Here is a 24,842-nt window from a genome sequence, read left to right as displayed (position 1 = left end):
TTTGCACACAATGCAAAGTAAACTCTAGTCCATACTATAATTTACTCGTGAACATGTGACCAATAACTATCTAGCTATTAGATCTGTCAATTCATGAATTTCATATAAATGATAAGTAATGTAACACAATTCGAACTAAATTTTTTTGAAACGAAGGTCAGAAACGACCATACTAGAAATGAACATTCGATTGACCAACATCAAAAGACTATATACTTTCTAGTTTCTACACCAAGAACACTACAATAGAGTCATATTTCAACAATGTAAATTTTACTTAGCACTTTGGTATATAATGTCTCCCAGTTAAGTAATTAGCGCATTTGGCATCTGCTAGCTTTATTCACACACTAATGGAACCGTCTCCCGCCTCTTTTGTCATCTTTCCTTGTTGCAGTCGATGAGAAGCTCTGGTTCTGGTTCTGGTTCTGGTTCACACTTGGCTGCTCGTTCCGAAATGTTCCATCTCCATAGATGGGTCTCGTGCTACTGGACTGAGGCACTCTCTCTGTTGAAGGAAGCGCCCAACCTCCCCTGCTTGCCACTCCATTCTGAGCATTGCTTCCATCTCCTAGAACATCGATACAAAACATAGAAACCTGGTCAATACACTCTGGCACAGTTTTAACATAGTGCACACATATAAAAGAAGCTAATGGGGTCAATTGAAAGAGAAGTGAATTTGTATTGAGACAGACATGGACAAAATGCATATTCATGCATATTCCATTATGGCGTTTTATAGCTTGCAGGAGGCAAAAACCAATATATCATCAATTCCATGTGAGTATGTGACACTAAGTATTCAACTTCACACCCCCAAATAAAGTACACAAATTGTATAGGCAATGAGAAAAAATTACTCCATAATATAATACACTCACCAATAGCACCATTGGCATTCAACCCCTGGCTCCAACTAGGAAGATGCATTTTAGCTTTTCCCTTCCAATCTTCCTCAAAACTTGGAAGTTCATCTAGAAGGTTAATTTTTCAAGTTAGAAACTCATGAATCATTTGGATACCAAAAGAGACCAAGGAAAACTGACAGCTGTATACCTTCATTAAGGTTGTGCAAAGTTTGCATTGTATCCACTCTACCATCTGGATTCAGTTTCCGCATGACAGAATGACCCTATATTCATACATCATTTTAATCTATCAGATTCTACAGGCAGAAAGTTCACACCTGCATCTATACAGTAAAGTATTAAAAGAAGCCTAGGTCAAAAGCACACCTTATCATGGATCCCCCTTGAAATCTTATGGCGTGCTTGACCAGTTGCTGAATTAGCTTCTTTACTCTCTTCAAATGCCAACTATAAATCCGTACAACCAAAGTAGGGAATCAAATAAAGTAAAAAAGTATTCAGAATAAACATAAGTATTTAAAGTTTACATACTCCATCACTCCCTGTCCTCCTGGTTCTAGATGAAGTATAATATGCACCATTAGCCCCGCCATAGGTAACAGTTGAACTCTGGAATGTGAAACTTTGTCCCTGGGGCTGTGGTTGAAAATGTTGCATCTGCCTCTGCCCAAACTCATTCCCATAGTGAATTTGCTTCCTCCTCCGCTCTATCATAATATAATTCAATAAGAACCCATCATGGACTCCACAAGGAAACAAAAGAGAGAATTGGAGGAAAGAGAGAAGAGGAGAAAAACGAAAAATATAGAAAACACTAGCAACCTTCAGTTTCATCATCTGGGTCCTCAACAAAAGGCTCTCCACTCAATCTTCCATGCTTTCTTGGATTTCCTTCCTTACTGGTTCTTTCCTTCTCTTCCTTCTCTTCGGTTTCATCATCAGAATCTAATTCTTCAATTATAGGCCCCCGAGATGCAGTGCGTTGCGGGAGCTGCTGCTGTTCAAGGAATCCAGTTGGACGTGAGTCTATAAATTGACTTCCATTAGGCCCAAAAACCCCTGAACCCGGAAATCCAGCTAGACGTGGGCCCATAAATTGACTTCCATTAGGCCCAAAAATCCCTGAATTAGGAAATCCAGGTAGATTTGGGCCAATATTCGGACCAACAAAGCTCGACTCAAACAAGCCCCCAAATGGTTGTGTAAAGAATGGGTCATCAAAAGGATCTCTCCCGCCAAAAAAGCTTGACATTAAACTTCTATGAGCTCCAAAACCACCAAACGGGTTACCAAAGCCAAAGAAAGGATCTCTTCCTCCATCCATTTCACCGTTGATCAACCTGAAAAGTTAGTAGGTGCCATCAATCATTGACATGAAGTTCAAAAATCTGAAAGCACATAAAGGGGCAAAAAATAAATAAAGCACATCAACATAGCGTCAAAGGATGTAGGTAAACAGAATACCACTAAGTACGCAATGAACCTGATTATACAAGTACTAAAAAAGAAAGAAAACAAGATCACGCCGCAATTAATACAAAGACACATAGTCACATACTACTCCAAAACAAGCAAATGATTAGTAAAAAAATCATAAAAAGACACTTATTTCTTCAAATGCACTCATTATTCACTACGAGGTAATAATCATTGGCCTCAACAAGGTGGTAGGCGCCTACACTGCCTCTATATATATATACACACATACATTTTGCTTTCATTTACCAGATTTATTATTATTATTATTATAATTAATAAATTATTTTAGTTAAATAATAAGTAACTAAAGTAGTAAAGCCCTAGGCCCCAAATCACAAAATAAAAATGAAAAACCAACTTGGCAAACTCTATGTCTGCCTCTTCGGTCTCCACACCCGGCGAACAGCGAGCTCTGAGCTCAGAGCCTCAGACAGCCAATGGCTAGTGGCAACTGCAAGCGGGAGTCAATGACTAGACTATGGCATCCTACTGTGCATCTGCAATGACCATCATCCGTCGATGGGCTGGCTTCAACAACGATGCGACGATCAGCGATGGACGATGAGAGCTGTGGATGATGACTTCTCCGATGGTGCGACGCTCAGCTGGCTCAGGTTTCTCCATTTCTCTGCTCTACTTGGCAATTTGGGGCTTAGATTTTGATTTTCTGCTGTGTTGTTTGCCCTAGCAATTTTAGCTTTGTTCAACTAGACGGCTGACTAGTCAGCCAGCCAATTAAATAAGCAACTATAGCCTTACGCATATTGACCTATGGGCGCCTAGCAACTAGTCAACACCTAGGCCGAGTTTAGCAACATTTAGCCTTATGCATATTGACCCGCGCCTAGCAACTAGTCAACACCCAGGCCGAGTTTAGCAACATTTAGCCTCAAAAAGGGTTCATACACGTATACAACATCCAGTCCCGTATAAACTAACCACAAACCGATGTATAATTAACTTTTTAAGTCAGCTTATCCTCTGTGACTAATCACTAATTGACAGACCAATAACTTCCAAGATAATCATTCCACCACATCCATACCCTTCAACTACATCTAGACTACTCAATTTGTGCTCCCCAATGTTTCATATGAATGCACTGTAACAAACCCCATAGCACCTGCACCAATTTACTTACTTATCCTACTTCCACACAATCCTAAAACTCTACCAGCCCTGAAATCATAGTACTCCACTAGCTGCAACAATGTTTCGCAACATAAACATGCAACCACGCATTTACACTACATACAACGATCCAGAACCCAAAATTTACGATCAGCTAACCAGTTAAGCTCGATCAATTTTCCTTAAGCATTCTCGATCGTCCAAAATCGATCAACACAAACCAAACATCATCTGTTCCCCTAACAAAAACACTAGAACTTATTTCATAACCCTCCGGTACCTTGATACATCCAAAATTTAAAACGGAACAAAAATCCATACACGGCACGCAATAAAGCAGAATAAAATCAGTAATCTACGATCTCGTACCAACAAAAATACAGAAATTATGGAATGCAAATAGGCCACAGGAAATTAAGGAAACTGAAAACAAGGCGGAAATGAAGACGCAACAAAATAAACATAAAAGTAAAGCTAGAAGAGAACAAAGTAGATACCTGCCGATGAGAGAGTGAAAAGGGAAGCTCAGCTATGGAGAAAACATGAAAGCCTTAGCGAAGAGTTACAGAATGCCGACTTTATGCAGGGAACTTTCTAGTACAATGTAGTCTATTGCGCATGCGGGCACGTCTATTACGATATATGGGCCAGGCTTCGAATTGGGCTGATGAGAATTGAAACGATGAGTAATGTTGGGCTTTTAGAGTGGAGATATCAGTTTTTTTGTGGGCTGATTTATGTGTGGATTAAACCCATCAGAATTGAAATTGGGCTTTTTATAAAAAATATTTTCTTTTTTTTTTAATGAAGAAAAAAGAAACTCACACCTCCTACTCGAAGGTGTACACGGAATAAATCAAAATTTTATTAATAATTTGTAAATTATATAGTGGATGTTAGCTCAACCTCCCGAAGGGCTTGGTGATCTTATGCGTCAGGACCCTCAGAGCATTGCTTATAGTAGAATTCGTTAATTCTTCGGAGCCTCTAGGCTCCTCCCCTCACCAATAATAATAATAAATACTTCATGGCCTTGTTTGGTAAATGGTTGTTGGCTGATTTGGTTGGCTGTTTAGGTTAGAAGGTATGATTTGTTGATAATATTAGCTGATTGTAGAAAGTTGTTTGAGAAATTAGCTGTTAGCTGATAGCTATTTGGTATAATTTCTTTTCTCAAAAAGCTAATTGAAAAGGCTGCTTTGAGTAGCCTTTTGAATTTTAGCATTTTGGAGTTGCAAAAAGCTTATTAATCAAACAATTAATAGTGGTCAAATAAGCCAAAATTGACTGATAGGCTGATTATTTATCAAACATTGGCCATGTCTTTAAAAAAGGGAGGGAGGGAGGGGGGTGAGGATGAAGAGGAAAACATGTAAAAGATAATGCTAGACCTAACTAGTATACTTTCATAATTGGATATCTTACATCTACCCCCACAAAGCAAAAGAAAGCAAAACATCATTCCTCAACCAAACATTGCAATATAAAGTTATTCTATTACACTAATTAATGCTCTCTATGTATACAATAATATTATATTTTTGAATGACGAGAGGAACTTGTTGTTATAATTTGAAAATATACACTAAATAAACTGGTTCTTGTGTAATAACTCGTAAAATATGAACAAAATATAAATTGCACTAAAAAGGTGATTTGAAAGATACTCCGTAACTCATTATACTCAAAAAAAATGTATAAATAAAAAGAATAAAAAGGGATGTCGTAAGTAATAAGAAATAACAGGGTGACAGCTGGTAGAGAATCTAAGACATGAATGACATGACATCACCATTAACGGGGAACTATTTCGTCAGACGTTGACATTTGACCCAAAAGATCCTATCCCATCTTCGTCCGGACAGTTAGTCCGTTAATTAAACGGAGCTCTGCGCATACTCCGTCAACATACATGCATGCATAATACGGAGTGTGATAAATCAAAATAATGCGCCCAAAATCTTATAAATTAATTACTAGACTAGATTAATTTTTATTATACAAATTACTTTTATATATTTCCAAGGTGTAAGTCATATTAGCCAAGCTGGTCAGATAATTAGTTTGATAAATTTCGATTATTTGTGGAAATTGCTTATTAACCTTCATGGTTTGAGATGATGATCAGCTATAGATAATTAGGTTGGTTTACCTTATGTGGTCATTTATCAGTGGCTATGGTCACAAAGCAGACTTCATGCAAAGCGTATATTCGAGTAGCAGTTGTGGGTTCACCTTAACATATGTTTGTGTTGGATTGCCTTGTGGTGGTGCCACTGAGAGGTTGAGTCCGAAGTCTTCAAGTGGTCAAGTGACCTAGTCATCGAGCCTCCAAATTTTTAAAGAAGCTGAGTTCTTACTGTTGACTATATACATGTAAAAAAATCTCGTATTTTTACCAATTGCTAATCTATAACACAAATATCTAAAACTCAATAAGAATCGTTAATTATTATAGAAAAATATTATTTTGTTCTTCTAAAATTGCTCTCTCGCATGACACTACTCATGAAACTTTAAAAAAGAAAAATCATTTTTTTCGACCAACCATAAATTTATGAATTCAAACATGAATTATTTAAAAAATTAACGTAATATTTAAGTATAAATGTTTTTAACAAAATAATACCCCCCACACACCCACACCCCACACTATATATATATATATCAAGATTTGGTCAAAGTAGGTGTAACAGGATTACTAGAATACAAGAAAATAAAGTAAATGGTAGTTCCTCAACTTGGCATGAAATACATATATAAACACACAATGACAAAAAAGGACAAGTAATATATACATACACCATGTGGTGTGGTGAATGTAGACTGGAATTTTGTATTCTATGATGACTAGATGATGATTGGAGGTGTTATCACATTTGTATTGCCAGTGAAATGAACATATACTGTAGCAGTATTATTATTATTATTATTATTATTATTATTATTTATTAATTATTTGTTATTATTTCTAAAAAAAGAAAGTAAAAAAAAAAACATGCATACTTAATTGATGTAAATTGACATATGGTCCCAATTCTCAGCACAATTGACCCTATCTAGGCTATGACTACCTACTTGTGACGTATTTCGTTTTTGAGTGGTGATAAAAACTCGCAACCATTACATGAGAGTGTATATTAAGTAAAACCCACAAATCGTTCTAGAAAGATTATGCGTATGTAATAGCTTGTAAATCACACTAGAAAGACTCTGCGTGTCAAGCTCAATCAAAGGAGTGTTACGTTGGCAATAATCAAAATCATGATCTTCAGTTCTAGTGCGAGAAAATATTATTTCATCCACTCTAACACCCTTTTAGGACAAATTAAAAATTGGTAAAATTAAAAATTGGTAATAACTTGTACTTGTTCTAGGAAAAATTATAATGAAATTTTATTTGAAAAACAAGTACTATACATTATATTGTCAAGTTTGGAAATTCCAATAAGTTTTATGCAAATCAAGAATAAAGAACCAACATAAAGAGAGATGCCATTAAATATGAAGGAGTAGCAAAAGTGGTAGGAGTGGTCCCAAGTCTCACAAGCATATAACAATAGGTGTAGTACCTACATGTGAAACATAACACACATATATATATTGATGAAAAAATTAGATTTTTTTTATAAAGGGACAAACCCGAAAATTAAGGATTAAATAGTAACAACGTAATAAACAAGAAAAATGTCTTCTTTTTATCAAGAAGGGAAGCGGGGGACCCCAAGAAACTACATCGTCTACCGTTTATAGTCACCACTCTTCTCGAATGCTCCCTATTTTGTCTTTCTAACAGATATAGAGTCACCAGACAATTATAATTCATTGCTACAAGAATGTTGTATGCATCACCATGCATGGGACAAGACCAGTATTTTTACTCTGAATGGAGTCCTCGTATTCAACCGTAAATGTATACGTGTCTGTATAATGTATATATTTCTCCATATTCAAAGACATGATAAAAAAAACAAAACAGGTGAACCCCCAATCATATTTTAAACTTAAATTGGTGTGCTTGTCAAGGTGATTAGCAAAGCAATGTGATTAATTAATGTAATGAGAAGAATATTTTAAGGTTAATTACCCAATTAAGGTGGGATAGAGAGTGGAAGAAGAAGACAGTGTGGTAGAGGGGAAATGATAAAAGGAGAAGATTTGATGATGAGGGTTGAGGGGAGAAGATTCCCTTGTAGAAAGAGGGTAACGTTGTCGTCCTACGTTAATCATTATTATTAGTATTATTATTGTACATCTTTAATTCTAGGCCATATAAGTAGTATTAGTTTGGTGAGCAGTCACTGTGATTAAAGTCTTTTTATAAATTAGGATAAAGTATAACTAATCCCCTGCCGACAGGAATTTCTGTCCCTCCACTTAATCACAGATTAGATGGCCCAGTCACATTATTACTATTAAAAAGAAGAAGAAAAAATTACCTTGAAGTGCCATTGATACTCTATAGTTTTTTTAGTCAGTAACTAGATAGATAATAAGATTACTAATATAATTGTAAAGAGTTACGAATTAAATCTTCTCATGAATGAGAGTTCACCTTTATTAATATGGTCGGAGTTCAATCTGAATTAATTTTATAATAGTAGTCAAAAAATGGGTGTTAGTTGGTTATAAAAAATTTTCTTTCCTCTTTCTAAAACAGATTTTATAAATATCACTATAAGAATACAAATTAGTCGAGCCACTCCCGTTCAATAAAAGCTTTATTTGAATTTGGTCAATTTCAAATCTAGACCGCTTGTGACTTGTCGAACCGCTTGCAGCCATCAAACACAAGCTAGTACCGAATTAATTACCTAGTTTCACGTAACTATTTCGAGTTTAAACTCAACACTACCTAAGTACCTAACTACTTAAGTTTCAGGTAGACTCAACTCGTTTGCTCGCCTAAATCACTCATAGAAATCTCCATTTACAAAATTCAAATTCAAATTCAGTATCTTTCAATAAATCAAATTTCTTTCACTCGATCACTCAGGCCATAAGTTACCTGTCAATATGTATTTAATACAAGAATGACAAATGCCCATCATCTCCATATAGAAATTGATAAATGAAATGGTGTGTTGCACAAATTATTAAGCCTTAAAGATAGGGGACCATTCTAAAATTGGTAGGGTGATGGGGAGTTGTGATTCTTGAAATGTTTTTGCTGATAAAGGGAATGGGTGAAACAAACAGTACAAGAAACCATGCAAGCTGGTTTTTCCTTTCTTGGAAGAAAAATAATACCCATTTTCTCTACATTGTACCATCCATTTACAAAACTAAGATTAAAAAAAAAAAACAACATTTCCACCATTATTGTTTGCAGTGGTGAAAATGGCAGAAACCACTTTTACTCATCTTTTTTACCATGGAAAAAGTTGTAAAGGAGCCTTCTTTTACTTCTGCTACCACCATGCCTCCTCCCTCCCCTCTGTATAAAAGAACAAAGACACATTATAAAGACGACGAAAGGCGAAAGGCGAAAGGCGGGGCGAAATCAACATCATAAGGGAATTTCAAGAAGGCCATCTTTTCTTTGTGCTGTGGAGCTTTCAAAGAACAGATTCTTGCAAGGATAGGATTTTGGACATAAAATTTTAGTTTTTTTTGGTTGTTTTGTTTCCAGACTGTTAGCTAGTAGTGAAAACGCAACTTTATTTCGAGAGGCAGGGTGCTAGACTTGGCCATTCAGACCTCTAATTTTCTTATATACAGCCACATTTTCGAGAGGCAGGGTGCTGGATTGGTCATTCAGGCCTCTGCCCGCCAATTGCTAGACTTGGCCCTTCACTGGCCTCTGCCCGACACTTAGGAATCTGAATTCGAAGTGAATACAGTAACAAGGATTAAAATCGGGCTGGGGGAATAAACTTTACAGCAATGATTGACAGGTAAAACGAGGGTGAAACGCAGCACAGGACGAAACGATATAATTGTTACCTGGTAATGATGGATTTCCACTTCTCAAAGCTATCTGCAGGAATCAGCAAACATTAGTCAATCTGCGTTGCCAAATCGCTATCAAGCATCTTTTGTGTTGCTTCATACCGACAGTGTTCTTTCACTTTGGGTCCTCTCAACCTTTTTTCGCAATCATGGGAAGCATCATCATCCAGTGGACTCTCTGCATGAACATCACAAGTTTTTGAAATGTTTTAAAGCAGAAGTAAGCATAAGATTGTTTTAACTTAACAACCAAAATTTCGAAAAAGACTTCCACTAGCTCCCGTGGTGGGACGCCACTGCCCCAAAGACACATATACCAGAATAATAGGAATGCGATATTAGCAGTTGTGAAGTGCTCTTCCAGCTATAAAGATTTCGTTAAATTTCCTCGGGCTAGGTCCCCCGGGATAGCCAAACCTAGTTTGCCTTCCGGGAAATTTGAATCGTGTCCTTTTGTTGGATCCTTTTGCATATAAAACCATCCAATTACAGCCTCACGAGCTTTTCCACCAACTATGCATTTCATGGTGTTTCGGCAATGTCTTTCTCGGCTCCTTCTGCATAGAGAGGAAACAGGATTAGTTTCACATCAAAGGACTCTTCGGTTGAACAAATATCAATTTCTAAGGACAATATTTTGAACAAAATCACCCCTAATAGTCTAATGACCATCTCTAGTTGCAAGAAACGCATTTAAAAGAATAGTTTGGAACCTACATCCAATACCTCATCTCGAGTTTCAGGTGTCTCGTTGATTGAATCGTGATGGCACGTGCATTTCAACGCCAACGTTTAAGCTAATGTAACCGTAAAGTCTCAAGGAAGCTCTACAGCACCTGAACACGGAAATTTGGAGCCAGTGTAATCTTGAATAGAAGTTCGGTAATCTTGGGAGGCATTAAAGCACAGATTTCATATAAACTTCAAATGAATCAACAGAGCTCAGATAGAGACAGATATAATGTTCTTAAAGTTCAACTTAGCATGAAACTGCGTTTTAAATTTGCATTGGACAAACATTTGACTTAATGCTTGTTAGTTTGGCAATGAAAAGGCGATTTATAAATTATTCTGACCAGAACAAGAACAGCATACGTAACAACGACAAAAGGGAAACAAAAAGCCTTCCCTATCAACAGATATCATCGATTCGAGACTACTAGTTAAGAATGAAGAAAAGACGTTACAAAAATCTATCCTGCAACTTCGTTCCATTACTTTTCAATTTACATGCAAAAGCTGCTCCACATATCCCCCCTCTCGAGCCAACTAACCTAAGTTCTTGTTAAGATGAACAAAGAAATGAAATGCCGCATATATGGTGGAAAAAGAATTTCATTTCTGTGGGGAAAATCCCTACAAATTTAGAGTGCTAACGAAGAGGTAAAAATGAATAATGCTACAGAGAGGATGTATCGACAAAAACCTCATTGAGCACATCATCCTCACCGTTTGCCAGGGCAAAGAGCTCGGCATCTTTGTCCTCATCATTGGAATAATCCCGCTTTTCGAGCTTCGAGTGAGCAGCAATGAATATCAACTTCTGAGCTCGGTCCACACCCACCCTCGAATGGGATTGAGCCCCCGCCCATCTCAGGAAAGACCAGTTGCATTTAAACCCGCACGAGGTAGCATGAAGGAAGATAAGCCTAACAGCAACTTTGCCTAACGACTTGAACCCCGTGAGGTAAGTTTCCCAAACAAGCCTACTACTCTGAGGGTTCGCGATTTTCATCTTTCCCGTGCTAGGATCCCTCTGCTTCAACTGAACAGCTTGAGCATAAACCGGCTCGAGCCCTTCAGTTCTCCATTTCATAAGCTCCATCAAAGCGATATGAGCCTCGTCCCGAGATACAAGACGTGTTATGAGCTTGTCCACGTCCTTCTCTTGCTCGGGGGTAAGGTATTTGAACGGTGGCAAGTACTTTCCACTAGTGTCTCGAATCAAATAGAGTGGATCGAGTATAAATGCAGCAGCCCAAGCCGGGTGATAATTCTTCTCGAACCTCCTTTCAACCAATTTCTCCACAGGTCCCTCGGCAATGTGAAACTTAGAACACCAATCCTTCACTTTCACTCTAAGCTCCTCCCATAGAGGAAGGCATTGCCCTACTCGTGGTTTCTCCGTCTCAATATCCCGTGCCATCGTCTTGATCAATTTAACTAACGAATGCATCGCCTCCAATTCATTCCAGAAACGCGGATTCCTCATCATCTCTTCAATCTCCCTAGCAAACGGTTCCTCAACTGAAACTACCTTATATGATTCATCCAGCAACACTAGCTGAAGTGCCCGAGCTGAGCTAAGTATATCCTCGATCAACGAATAAACGGGTCCAAAATCCGAGCTTTCGTAGCCTGGCAAGGGCACCCTCAACAGCCCAGCATGCCCATACTCCTGCAACTGATACTTGTGGAAACTATTCCGAATCTGGGACTTATTGTTCACGAAATTCGCGAGCTTTACACAATTCTCGGTCACATTCTTGAAAAACGGAAGCTCCTTGCCGAAATCCTTAACCAAACTATTGAATGCTTGATACTGACAAGAAAGATTGACCATCCAATGGTGCTGATTCTCCAAATTCCTCAATGCCTTGCCCTTAAACCTGTCTGCAACTATCCCTATACATTGTTGAACACTATTGCTGCCACAAATGTCTGTGATTGTGTCCCATAAAACCTCCTCGGCATACTTAGAAGGAACAAATCCACTAGTGAAAACTGTCCTCCTAAACACACTTGTCCCATTGGGAAGATTCACATACAAACTCACCAAATTCTCTTCCCCAACATGCCCATGCTTCTTGGCCATCCAACCATCACCTGCAACCTGAAAGAACATGGCGTCTCGGATTCTTGCCTCGGACTCAACCTTGGCCTCCTCGTACTTGGCATCCAACCTGGAACCTGCAAACTCTTTTCTTGAAATTGAGGGCAGCCCAACTTGGGTGAGAAATGCCCTGAATTTTGGGTGGTCAAGACTGGAAATTGAGACTGACCCACAACATTCATACACCCAATCTGCAAGATAATCAAAGGCTGAATCAATCTGGGACTTGCTCAAAGCTGGCCCGGGCGATGATTTTGGACTCTTTAGCTTCTTCACACTATCTTCTAGCTTGGCTAGAGCCCCCAAATCCTCCTTTCCACCTGACAACACCATAGGGTGCTGCCCATACATGCCGCCGCCGCCGCCTCCGGCGGCGGCGGCGGCACCACCGGTGGCAACAATAGCGGTGGCCATTGACACCACCGGCGGGTAAGCTAACTCCACGGCGAATCTTGATGGATCAACAATAGCAAGCGGAGTAACTTGATATGCCGCCGTAGAAGCCGGGCTGCCACTATCGCCGCCGGGGGAGTTCCGTTTCCGGTGATTCTGTTGGTGGGGCGCCGGCGGGAGAGAAGAAATGGGTTTGACGAGGGTGTTGAAATTGGGGCAAGTTCCTCTCTTTAGATGCTCGGAGGCGGTTCTAGAAGGATTAGAAGCGGAAAACACGGCGTCGCATAACGAACACCGGAGCTTAACGGCTTTGGGCAACCCGGAATCGGAATTGTGGACCAGCATGGGCTCAAGGTGAGCCCAGTACCACGCGCCTTTCCCCTTCACCGCTTTCGTCCGTACAATCATCAATCCCTCGTATCTCTTAAGCACCGCCTTCGCCGCCAGCTCCTCCGTCAACCCCCCGGCGGCTCCGCCGCCGGCCTCCACCAGCGCCGCCGTGTTGCTATTCGCCTCCGCCGCCATAACTTCAAAAAACTCCAAGAAAATCAATAATTAAGGCACGGTAGCAATCTGGGAAAGTGATTTTCAGCCCGGAAATCTCGCCGGAGGCCGCCGTGCACGGCGGTGGTCCATCAAAAATAAAGCTTTGATGGTAGGTGGTCCTCCGCCTCAGTAGTGGGGTGAGCTGTTTGTTTCTGTGTAGGAAATTTCGCAACTTTTAGGAGCCAATGCAACGACACACTCGAGAGAGAGAGTGGGTGAGTAAAATTCTAGAGAGATAAAAGGGGAGGAAAGAGAAAGGGAGCGATGGAGCTCTTCAAGACTGCCAAGACTGGAGCTTTAGAGAGAGAGAGAGAGAATGATGAGCGGCTGCGAAGGTCCTGACAGAAACATTAACGTTCGACACGCCGTTAACTGTTGTTTCATAAGAGGCGTTTTTGCTGTTTGTTTGTTTGTTCAGAAGCTTCTGCTCCCCTCCGTCACAAATTTCTTCTTCGCCTCTCTACCGTTCTTTCTGTATTATTAACCTGATCAATTCTAAGAATGGTAATTTTTGTTAATTGATTTTCCAAATAAATAAAATTCACAAAAATACTATTTTGTCACTTACCTTGTATTTGCTTTACAAATTTTTTCCTTTCTTTAGCTACAAAATTATTATTTTTTAATCTTACATATTGTCTTATACCAATTCTGATTTAAAAATTATGACGGTGTTGTAAAATTACATTGTGTTATAAGATAGAAAATGAGATATTTATATTGTTGAATGAGTAGTAGATGATTAGGAACTCAATAGACTAATGTATTCTATTAGTTTCTTGTGTTGGTGCTCGTATAAGTTATGGTATGTAGTAGGAGATGATGTAAATAGGAATGGAAAGCCATGATGATCCGTAGTAAGTAATTCTGATGTGGCATGATCCGGTTGGTGGGCGTGACTGCACGGGAGGTTGATCAAACAATGTGGCAGGTTAGTTTAAGAGGTGTGGCAATCTTTCAAGTAGCTATGGTGTCTGAGTTTAGTAGTGTGACGGTACAAGTCGACCTAACTTGGTTTGTTGAATGCAAGTCAGCTTGATTGTCGACATTTGACCACCTTTCGTAAGTCAAATCCTTCATAATATTAACTTATTGAGCTTAGTTTCTTGGCCCGTGTTTGGTTGTTAAACTAGTTAGCTACTTTATACCCATCAGATCAAGTGAAATAAAACTAGACACAATTATTGATATGTTAATAAAAATGAGAGCAAAATTATCAAAATAAATACACTGTTTGTATGGTATGGAGTAATGGAGCATATATTATTCTAAAAAAGTCAAATAAATTGTGTGCCTTATACTTTGTTTACCATCAATAGATTTCAAATTAACTTTTAAATCAGTATTAGGCACTATAAAATTGCACAAAGATACACTAAAAGAGGTAATTAAGTGGGTGAAAATGATTTTTATATCAAAAGTTTATATTTTGAGAGTTTATAGAAAATAAATATAGATGGTATAGAAAAGAGAAAGGAAAAACAAAACACATGATACAAAAGAACAATAATTTTAAAATGTAGGACACCAAACTAGGAAAGTATGAGATGCGCACAAAAATAAATAATTAAATAAAAGTATATTTATAAGTGAAAGTATTCATATTACAACTTGACCACTGTCATATCATGTGTGGATTAAAGCTTAATAGTTTCAAACTGAGATGCAAAAATTAAATCTGAACTTGCCATCTTGCCATTAATGGTTAAAAAAATGTCTTTTAGGTTGTGTTTGAAAACTAGAAGGGACCAAGGGGAAAACATATTATTAATTAAGGTGATTTGAATAGACCTGGTAATTTACAATATATTTGACAATATTGACACCAAATTAGATATGAAAATAACATAACAGTGTTTACTTTTAACGTGTCTGCAATTATTAAAAGGATTGACTTGTTAAAATTTGTGTCTTACCCGGTCAAACTGCTTAACCAGTTAATATTAACATTACTTAAAAGTTTTAAATCGGTAATCGTGTTGTGTAGACCCAAACTTGTTAACTAAATGTATATATTATGTCAACCTATTTAATTCGTTTAAAAATCATGTTCATTCGTATTTAAGAATTTAACTTTTTAACTTTAACGGGTCAAGTTTGTGTTTAGTTTTATCGTATTTATATCATTATCGTGTCAATCTGTTTACACAAATTAGTATGTCTAAAATAGAAGAATCGAAACAAGTACAAAATTGCAATAATCCATATTATTTCCTACAAATATGTCACATTTCTATAAAAGAGGAGGCACATCACAATTCACATTTTCTTTAAGGGGAGCAAAGAACAATAAATGCATAATTAATAGAATTATGGCATTTTATTATCATATTAGCAAAGATAATCTTTCCCCTAAGTGGAAGTAAATCTCACGCGGTGTGGGGGAGGCTTTGGGATTTCGTTGTTTTTTATTTTCTTCTTTAAAAAATTTTGTGCCTATTTATTTATTATTCTTTGTTTATTTGTTTAGGGTCTTTGTTATGGGGCCCCATTGAGTCCTTTTTTGTTGTTTGTTTGTATTATTGTATCTTTCTTTCCATTTCACAAACAAAATAATTTTAACACATCTTATAAATTTTGATTCACGCCACCGAATTAACATTTGAAATATCGTATTTAATGAACATTAATACCAGACTCTGTTATAATACAGTACGGAATATTTGTTTAATTTATGATTACTTTTTTTAACTCATTGAACGTACAAAAAGTTAATATCGTTTGACATATTATTGGTAATATATTTGTATATAAAATATAAATTATTTTAAATCCACTTATGGTACAATGCATACGTGAAGTTGGATGGATGTTACAATCATAACACGACATCATCAATCGACACACGAGAAACCATAATTGTGGCAAATGAATTGAAGCAGTTCTGCCATCCTGCTTGCTTCACTTTTTACAGTTTTACATGATACTTACACTTTTTACGATGAATATTATTATTAATTCATTTCTCACCAAATTATAATTCATATGTACACTATGATTCATAGATATGATTTATACAATGAATTATAATACACCATTTATTTCCTACCAAATTATAATTCACAGATATACTATGAGATAGGTAATTAGAATATGAGAATTGAACGTATTGATGTATGAATACAAGATGGTTCAGAGTTTGGGTTGAGTGATTGGACAATTTCTATTTGTTTTCAGTATAAACGCTAGTACCAGTAGTTTTATGGGGTAAAAAACGCATCAACTACAGATGACAGATTCTATTTATACTTAAGCGGTTAAGCTTACTATATAATTGTATCGAGTATAATTGACATTTTTGTAGATTCGACACTATTAAAAAAATTAAAAAAAAATATGGGAATGAATGAGCCAATGAGGGAAAGGAAACATGAGACATGAAAATTGTTGCTTGGATCGAGACAACTATAAATATTAAATAATTTGAGGGCATTCACTTCCATCTGTATATCACTTTCATTTGATTTGATTTGGAGGGCCTTAATTGTCAATGCAATCCCACCAAAACCCCAAAATAATGTAATACCGAGTATATGAAAATGGTATATTAGTAAGTTTCAATCCCCAACTTAAAAAGTTGCTTATTGTTTATGGCTTTCTACTTTAGAGATGGGTGGATGAAATAAATTATATAAAAATCATATATTATTTGATCAATAAATAAATAATAAAGAAAAAAAGACTAGAAAATAAAGTTAGGCATTAGGTGTTGAGCAAGTTGATAAATTTTCACATTATTATTGGTGAAAGTCCAATCATTTTTTAGAGAAATTAATAATGATGTTGCCAAGGTAGACCATTGAAGGACATAGCATAAGCTAAAGTATCTTTATACTAGGAAGATAATAATGTTAGTTTGAAATTTATGCCACGAAAGATGAGGTAATAATAAATGAAGGAGGAAAAAAATCATGAATTTGAAAAATATAAATTGTACTTTATATTTAATATAATATAATGAGTCAACAATAATTCCAAAAAAATACAGATAAATATGTATTAAAAATTCAAATTTAAAAGGAAGGTACATTTATTGACCATTTAAGCAGTTGCTTGTAGTGAAAATTATTTAGATGCAATTAATTCTAAACTCATAATTCATTGCCAAAGTTAGTAAACTCTCCAGTTGGCTAAGTGTGCATTTGGAACAGCGATGGTGCAGTCAACACTCTGGACTTTTACCCGTGTCTATTTACATACTGAATATTCACAATACATACTGAAGGTTCACAATTTGAATTGTAAATATTCAATATATAAATTGTGAACATTCAATATATAAATTGTAAACATTCATTATGTAAATTGTGTATTTTAGACACGATTCCACAGAATAATTTGTCGTAGTCCGTACAAAACAAAACGATGCGTTATGGGCCTTCCATCAATGACGGCCCACTCTATGGGCCCAAGAAGTCAAAACGAAATGAAATTGGATAGTTACGTAGAAAACCCCTCACCTTGGGGCTACAACCCAACAAACGAACCAACATTCAATTGGGCAAAGATTTTAATCCATTGAATCTTAATATATATATATATATAACCACCAAAATGCATATAGTAATCATAAAGAGTTCATACAAACGAAACTAGAAATGCTACAAGGAATCGAATCAAAACACTCAATCAACTCATTTCTAGTATTAGTTAAAGCCTCCTTCGCCATCGCATGGGCAGTCATATTATAAATCCTTCGCACAAAACGCAAGTGAACTGAATCTTAATATTAAAACACGAAAAGACAATCGCAATTTCGATTCATTAGTTATAGAGATATGGTAGAAGAAGAGTTTGAATCTATATGAAACTACGTACCATCCTCTCACTGGATAACTAGTCAATCACAACACGTCACGTCATGCAAGAATTTTACTTAAAACACCCATAGTATTACGTAACATATGAAATAAAGACGAAGCACATAAATAAATTAACTATCCATAAGGACATAATCTGATACAATAGTCATGTTTCAGTCACTCAATCATTTTTTATATAAAATTTTGAATGATATATATAGTGGTATTATACTAGGTTGTTTGGGAATACAAAATGTGGGGAATTCAATAGCCGACTTAATCTCCAATTATTCCCAGTAACGAAACAAACGGCCCCTGAAGACATGGAACAGGACAAGTATTGCAGTTTCCACGAACTTTCTCGCGCACAAAATGAAACTACTAAACATCGCACGTACACTACTTTTGTTCCCCTCATTCTATGCTTTAATTTTATCATGGTACTTATGATGATGACGACGATGACGCCTTCATTGCCGGCAAAACACGCCGCCATGCACGGCGGAAGGCCAGTTTGCGACCACACCAACTCGGAAATGGTGTGGAAGCACGGCGGCGGAGTCATGGGTGCTCCGGCGGCCAGTTATGGTGGTGAGAGGGCACAGAAGCTGACAAAGGTGTTGCTGAATGTGAGTTTTCAGAACAGTTTGGGGCCGCTGAGAGTGGTGCTTTCGCCGGAAAATACCGTCGGGGATTTGATCACGGCGGCGGTCGAGATGTACGTTAAGGAGAAGCGGCGGCCGTTGCTGCCCGCCACCCATCCTGGTCATTACGAGCTTCATTATTCCCAGTTTAGTCTCCAAAGTAAGTTAATTAATTGTAAATTATGAACATATATTATACTGTAACAGAGTTAATAATACTAAAAAAAAGTTAATTAATTGTAACTATAATATATCGTAATTATCAAGAATCAAATTTAATATCTTATAGCTATCAAATCGATCAATTGTTAGACTAATTTAATAAGGATTACTTTATAGTTAGATATGTATTGTGAATTTTTCTAGTTATTTTAAATTAATAATAATTGAATATGATGGGTATTTGTGGTTGTTGGTTGCAGGCTTGAGAGAAGAAGAAAAGTTGATAAAGTTAGACTCTAGAAATTTCTTTTTATGTCCAAAATTAAATGGTGTGGCAAACACAACATGCTCCATTAGTACAAGGGGAGCAAGTGCAACTAAAAAGTCACTATTTCCATTGACAAAACTCATGGATTTCTTACTATAAGTTTGTAAATTTTAAATGTTTATATGGTTTTATTTTGTTGGCCTTTAAAGACTTTTGATAATATATCTTGATTTTATTTTTAGATTGCTTTGAATTTATAAGGTTAAAATTAGAGACGTATTTGGATGCTTATAATATCATGTATAACTCATGTTATTGCTATAACTAACTATCATGTTAACAACTCACGTACACTCTTGTTGGTCAGTTTCACACCCTAGCCAATTAAGTGCTTCTACCAGCCACTCGACTACCTTAATTAGTACTACTCCAATCTATTGTCTTACTCTATTGTGCATCGTGATTTTACCGTTAACTCAGTGTCCATCTTAAACGATCAATCGATTAATTGTTCCTTCACTTTAAACTCTCTAAGATTATCCTTTTTTACGTAAGATGCTAAACTAACCCATTGCCCTATAAGCTAGTCCTAATCCAATATTAATTCAATTATGATTAAAAAAAAAAAAAGTGTTTGTATTTTGGTTTCCAACCAAACGAACCCTATGCAAGAACAAAAGCTACAATATACATAGGATTTCACTTTCCTTTTTTGTGTTAACGTCCCAATGTTTGAGCCCTCCTGAGTTTCGTCCCCAATAATCTCTTGCTCCCAATAAAAAATCAATCGGAGCTCCAAAAACAATAAACACTCCCGCCGTCTCGATCCTCGTTTTCCGGCTCCTGATTTCCGGTGTCGCTGCCGCCGATATCCTATGCCCTCGCCCACAATGGCAGATGTATGGGCATGGATGATCTTCTTCTTCATGCTCGTTGCTCTTATTGTCATGGTCGTTTTCCAGGTGAAATCAACTAAATCCCTAGAACTTTCCCCAATTTCTCCCCACTGCTCTGAAATTTGTCAATGTTTCGGCGTTAATTGCTTCTAGAATGCTGTTAGTTGCCTTTAGGTGTTGGTAAAGCTTATTAATTTATAATGTTTTTGAATAATTGAACTCTGCTGATTGGATTACTGAGATTAGTCTTTGTTTAATTCATTAATTTAAGCTAATAATCTGTAATTAAGCTCGAGTAGCTTATGAAATATCTGTAATCTTAATCAATAATAATCAGTTTTACCAAATAGGCATGTAATTAAATGCTTAATCTTTATTAATAAAAGAGAAGCTGCTGCCAAGCTGCAATACAATTGAACATCTACCAACTAGAAAAACTGTTTTTTTTTTTTTTTTTTCATGGTTATATAACTTATATTGTGCTTTTATGTGGAGTCTAATACTTGAAATTTTCTTAGCTTATGTGCCTGGCGGATCTAGAATTCGACTATATCAACCCTTATGACTCTGCATCTAGGATAAATAAAGTTATCCTCCCGGAGTTCATCACGCATGGAGTTTTATGCTTTCTCTATCTTGTAACCGGGCATTGGATTGCAGCACTTATCTGCGTTCCATACTTGTACTACAACGTGAGACTGTAAGTTCTGATAAAATTTGTTTTTGGTTCAGGTGCAGATGATTTGACATGTGATAATTATTAACTCTTTCCAATGAGTTTGTTGGGTTGAGCTCTGTGCATGCTGATAAAATTTATATCCTCCTCTAGAATCAACCAAGATTTCTTGGTATCTTTGATGTACAAAGACATTGAAGCTATTTGTTTCATAGATTTTCTTCACTCAGTTTTTAGGAATGTGGTTAAGGACTAGTTTGTCATGCTAATGTGAATTGGAGATATATTGTAGTCCTGGACACTCCATTTTTATCAAAAGTTGAACCAATCCCCATCGTCCATTAAGACTTGTACATCCTTAAGTCAGCAATTTAGCAATAGAAGTATTAAAATTCTTCCAAGAATCAATCTTTAACAAGCCAATGGTTTATGAAACACCAAGCGCCTGATATAAGCGTGATATATCTGGTTAGTTTCTTCAGAGGATCAATTTCACATAGTGACTTCGAACGGAGTGTTTATTTTTGTTTACAGAAAAGGCACAAGCCAAAAAGGTTGTAAAAAAAAACAGTGAGACACTGAGCACTGAAGCATGAGAGGTAAGTGAAACACACAAGTATATAACATAACACACTATTTTAGTATTTTTTTTTACTAAGTGAACTATGGTAGTGATGGTATTCCAGACTCAACCCATGCTTAGGAGGATTTTAGTAAAAGCAGTTGCATGGTAAGAACTGTTTACCTTCTTTTGGGAGTGTACAGTGTCACCTGATTTGCATTTACCTTGAACTCTTTACCTTCTCTTGGTGCTGGGCCGTGAAGAATTTATCAGAAAAGAAGCTGGTTGAGATTATTGGGGGTTGTGTTCTTACTAGATTGTACTTGTTTGAACCTGATGCTAGAGTATTGCATTGCTAAACTTAGTGAAGGAACTAATTAAGTCCATTATTATCTTCTATCATAGACATTAGACATTAGCCTTGCTTGGAACCTTAGACCTGAATAGTAAATATCTTATTTACCGAGTTTCTCATGTGCCTACAACTGCTGCATTTCGTCTTCCTGAATCCGACTTGTTGGATTCTAGATTTATGATGCAGCTCATGTGAAGAAAGGCGTTTCCTACTGGTCTGAATGCATATGTTAATGACATTCTTTTATTCTTCAATGTTAAGTTCCACGATTCTGATAAAAGGAGCTCTGGTCAGTGGTCATGATTGTGATGTTGTTTTCGTGGTGATAGGTACCTAGAACGACAGCACCTGATAGATGTAACTGAGATTTTCAATCAACTCAATTATGAGAAGAAACGGAGGCTTTGGAAGCTTGCCTATCTCGTTCTTCTACTCTTCATGTCCTTATTCATGTGAGTGACAGAAAATAGACCAGTCATATGAAACATGGCTTGATTGGCTTCTATTATAACATTCTCGTATTCTTCTTTGCACAGGTTGATATACAGCGCTTTGGAGGACGACGACGAACATTCACAATAGTTTCATTATCTCTTGCAGACTAAATCTAATCAGGAACCCGGAACAACCATTACACTCTTTACTGCTGCTTCAGTCACCTCTATGGTTCTGAAGTCGAGAGCTCGCAAGTATTGTTTTTCGAACCTATCTATGATTGTGGTAGGACATTCTTGTTCTGTTGTAAGATACCTGGAAATATTTTCCCTACATTCTGTTTAGGAGTACATTGAGGAATCTGAGTTCTGCTTCTTTCTCATTTACATTTTCATTTCACTTGCTCTTTTGTATTCCCTTGTCATTTGAATCTCAAGTATTGTTCATTAACTTTTCCTTTTTTCTTGTTTCCGTTCACAAGTGTCAACACTCAACAGATTGAATTAAACACAGAAAGTTGTGGATTTTCTTATAAATCAAACTTGAATTAAATTGATTCTATCTGTATTGGTACAAATTGAAATTAAATATGTGGTATGTTAGTTTACTTGCGTTTTGCTTATTAAGGTCACAAGGTGGAGTTTATACCATGCACATATTGGGGAGTAGATGTAATTTTCTCTTTGGAAAGCTTGCAACATTTATTTCAATACTCCAAAGCAATTTCAAATCAAAGTATTAAAAAAAAAATATAATTAATATCCAATTTAGTCATGGGTTATAATAGTTTTTCTCGCTTTAGTTCTAAACACCATTTTGTGTTTAATTAAGTTCTCGATTTTGATGATTTTATCTAATTGAGTATTCTGTAAAGGTAACTTATTTTTTCTCTTTCTCTATTAATATCTAATTTAGTATTTCGCTATACTAAGTTTACTCAAATCAGTCATCGACTATAGTAGTCATTACTCAATTTAATTCTTGAATATAATAGTTCTTCTCGATTTAGTCGTTGATTCTAACCGTCGATGACTCAGGTAAAACTGTCAAAGTTGAAGACCCAATTAAGTACAGAAAAAGATGTTCAAGACTAAATTAACCAAAAAAAAAAATCACCTATAATCAATGACCAAATTAGATATTAATTAATTTTTTTTTAAAAAAGGAACAATCTCGGCCAATAAGTCTAGTTAAATTGATCAAATAACTGATATTTAATTATTCTTTTTAAAATTTATCTCCTTATAGTATTTTAGCGGTTGCACCACGTAAAACGATAGATGACTTAGGTCAATAAAATTTATTTATTCTATTAAAAAAAATGAGATCAAAATTTTATTCCATTGAGAAAATAAAATAGCTTCTGGAAATCGTATGCACAGATAGTGTTTTTGTATTAATATAACACCACAAACGCACCAAATTATAACTCATCGCCGCTGTCGCCGACCGACCATCGCCTTCGCCGGCCGTCACTGCTCCAATTTCTGGTATACCAGTTTCAGTCTACTCTTCTTCCCTCCACCATAGCTCAGCTCAATCTACTCCTCCGAATCTAATTCTAGGTGCGTGTATTTGAATACTTATCGGAATTACCCGATTTTTATTGAATCTCGATTTTAAATTCATCCGAATATCTCTAATTAGGGTATGCTTGAATTAATTGCGTATAGATTAGCTACATATCGAATCTTAGCTTGTGTTATGCAGTGGACTGAAATTGGCATTACAAAACTGTGAAAAATGGTAAAAAAATATTGCGGGCGTTCTTATGCATTTGCTGCAGTTTAGAAGTTAGCATTTTCTTCTTTATCTAGATTAAAATTTACTATTAAAGCGGTATTAGTGGAACTGCAACCATTATCTTTACACATTGCTATTGGTTTGTACTGCAGTTGAAGCCTAAAGCCTTGGAAAGATCATGGTGAATGCCATTAAAGGATTGTTCATTACATGGTAATATTCCTTTTTACTGGAAGAAGGTGTTTATGATAAAAAGAATTGATCTTTTTCATGATAATTTGCCTTTTTGTGAAACTTTTGAACTCTTGTCTGTGCTGTTTTTCTTCTTGTTGACATAGATATATTGGGTGTTCTCTTCGTGATAAAAGCTTGTTTGTTTCTTTCTTTCTTTCTGTCTAGTTTTCATTTGTTTCTCCTCTTGACTTTAGACTCGGTGTCTATGCAACTGCAAAAAAGCATATACATGAATTAATTTTCTATGTTGAATTTAAGTTCTCATATAGGTGCATTCTTTGAATCTTTGGTATGAACAGCATTCATGATTGTATACATTTGTGTTCTCGAGGACTTGTAATTAAGATCTATGGCTTTCATCTGCAGCGACATTCCCATGGCGCAGTTCATTATCAACATGAATAACGCGTTGCCTCAATCCCAGAAGTTCATAATACATGTCTTGGACAACACGCATATGTTTGTCCGGTCAGATGTTGCTGGAATGATTCGCAGCGCCATGTCGGATTTCAGAGATTCAAATACTTACGAGAAACCTTCTTAATCCTGCTCGTTTAAGCTCTCTTCAAGCGTTCACCAATGTCGCCCATACATACTTTGTGTGCTAAGTCTGAGACTGCAAGAAATGCATTTTTGCTCTTTAGTGAAAGCATTAGTTTGCTTGTGTATTGAAGAGGCTAAAAACTGGAAGATGTTTGCAGTATATTTGATTGTAGTAATGACTTAATTGCAGACTTTTGTTTGTTTGAACTTTGATTGTGAATGGAGATGAACACAAATATTGCTATTTGCTAAAACCCTCTGTTTACTTTAATTTTCAGTTTTTTTTTTTATTTCTCCGGTCTCATCTAATATCCTT

At 36.4% G+C, this 24,842-nt stretch overlaps 4 protein-coding genes across 13 annotated transcripts; 2 read left to right on the top strand and 2 right to left on the bottom strand.

Moving 5' to 3' along the window:
* Positions 1–77: 77 nt before the first annotated feature.
* On the bottom strand, positions 78–4,079 carry LOC116028055. Its single transcript, XM_031269848.1, has 7 exons — positions 3,980–4,079; positions 1,695–2,212; positions 1,404–1,579; positions 1,239–1,319; positions 1,060–1,135; positions 885–977; positions 78–571 (listed from the first exon to the last, which is right to left on the bottom strand). Exons 2-7 carry the CDS (start codon positions 2,194–2,196, stop codon positions 351–353), a joined length of 1,149 nt encoding a protein of 382 aa, XP_031125708.1. The 5' UTR covers positions 2,197–2,212; positions 3,980–4,079; the 3' UTR covers positions 78–350.
* Positions 4,080–8,635: 4,556 nt separating this feature from the next.
* LOC116027224 lies at positions 8,636–13,572 on the bottom strand. 10 transcript variants are annotated; one of them, XR_004099934.1, is made up of 6 exons: positions 10,861–13,572; positions 10,161–10,270; positions 9,752–9,991; positions 9,537–9,612; positions 9,429–9,462; positions 8,636–8,919 (listed from the first exon to the last, which is right to left on the bottom strand). XR_004099934.1 is itself a non-coding variant. In XM_031268712.1 (1 exon), exon 1 carries the CDS (start codon positions 13,183–13,185, stop codon positions 10,834–10,836), a length of 2,352 nt encoding a protein of 783 aa, XP_031124572.1. In that variant the 5' UTR covers positions 13,186–13,571; the 3' UTR covers positions 10,474–10,833. The 10 variants fall into 10 exon arrangements, 1 of the variants encoding a protein (XP_031124572.1); XR_004099933.1 differs by having other exon boundaries at positions 9,537–9,991; XR_004099932.1 differs by having other exon boundaries at positions 9,429–9,612.
* A 4,842-nt stretch (positions 13,573–18,414) lies between these two features.
* LOC116028019 (uncharacterized protein At4g22758-like) lies at positions 18,415–19,319 on the top strand. The gene is made up of 2 exons (XM_031269818.1): positions 18,415–18,812; positions 19,075–19,319. Exons 1-2 carry the CDS (start codon positions 18,446–18,448, stop codon positions 19,239–19,241), a joined length of 534 nt encoding a protein of 177 aa, XP_031125678.1. The 5' UTR covers positions 18,415–18,445; the 3' UTR covers positions 19,242–19,319.
* Positions 19,320–19,781: 462 nt separating this feature from the next.
* LOC116028020 (protein cornichon homolog 4-like) lies at positions 19,782–22,477 on the top strand. Its single transcript, XM_031269819.1, has 4 exons — positions 19,782–20,044; positions 20,497–20,678; positions 21,901–22,023; positions 22,108–22,477. Exons 1-4 carry the CDS (start codon positions 19,958–19,960, stop codon positions 22,151–22,153), a joined length of 438 nt encoding a protein of 145 aa, XP_031125679.1. The 5' UTR covers positions 19,782–19,957; the 3' UTR covers positions 22,154–22,477.
* Positions 22,478–24,842: the final 2,365 nt, after the last annotated feature.

The sequence above is a fragment of the Ipomoea triloba genome, chromosome 8 (assembly GCF_003576645.1).
Source record: "Ipomoea triloba cultivar NCNSP0323 chromosome 8, ASM357664v1".
NCBI classification, from domain to species: Eukaryota; Viridiplantae; Streptophyta; class Magnoliopsida; order Solanales; family Convolvulaceae; genus Ipomoea; species Ipomoea triloba.
The sequence above is the reverse complement of the archived record's forward strand: the minus strand, read 5'-3'. Positions and strand labels throughout refer to the sequence as shown.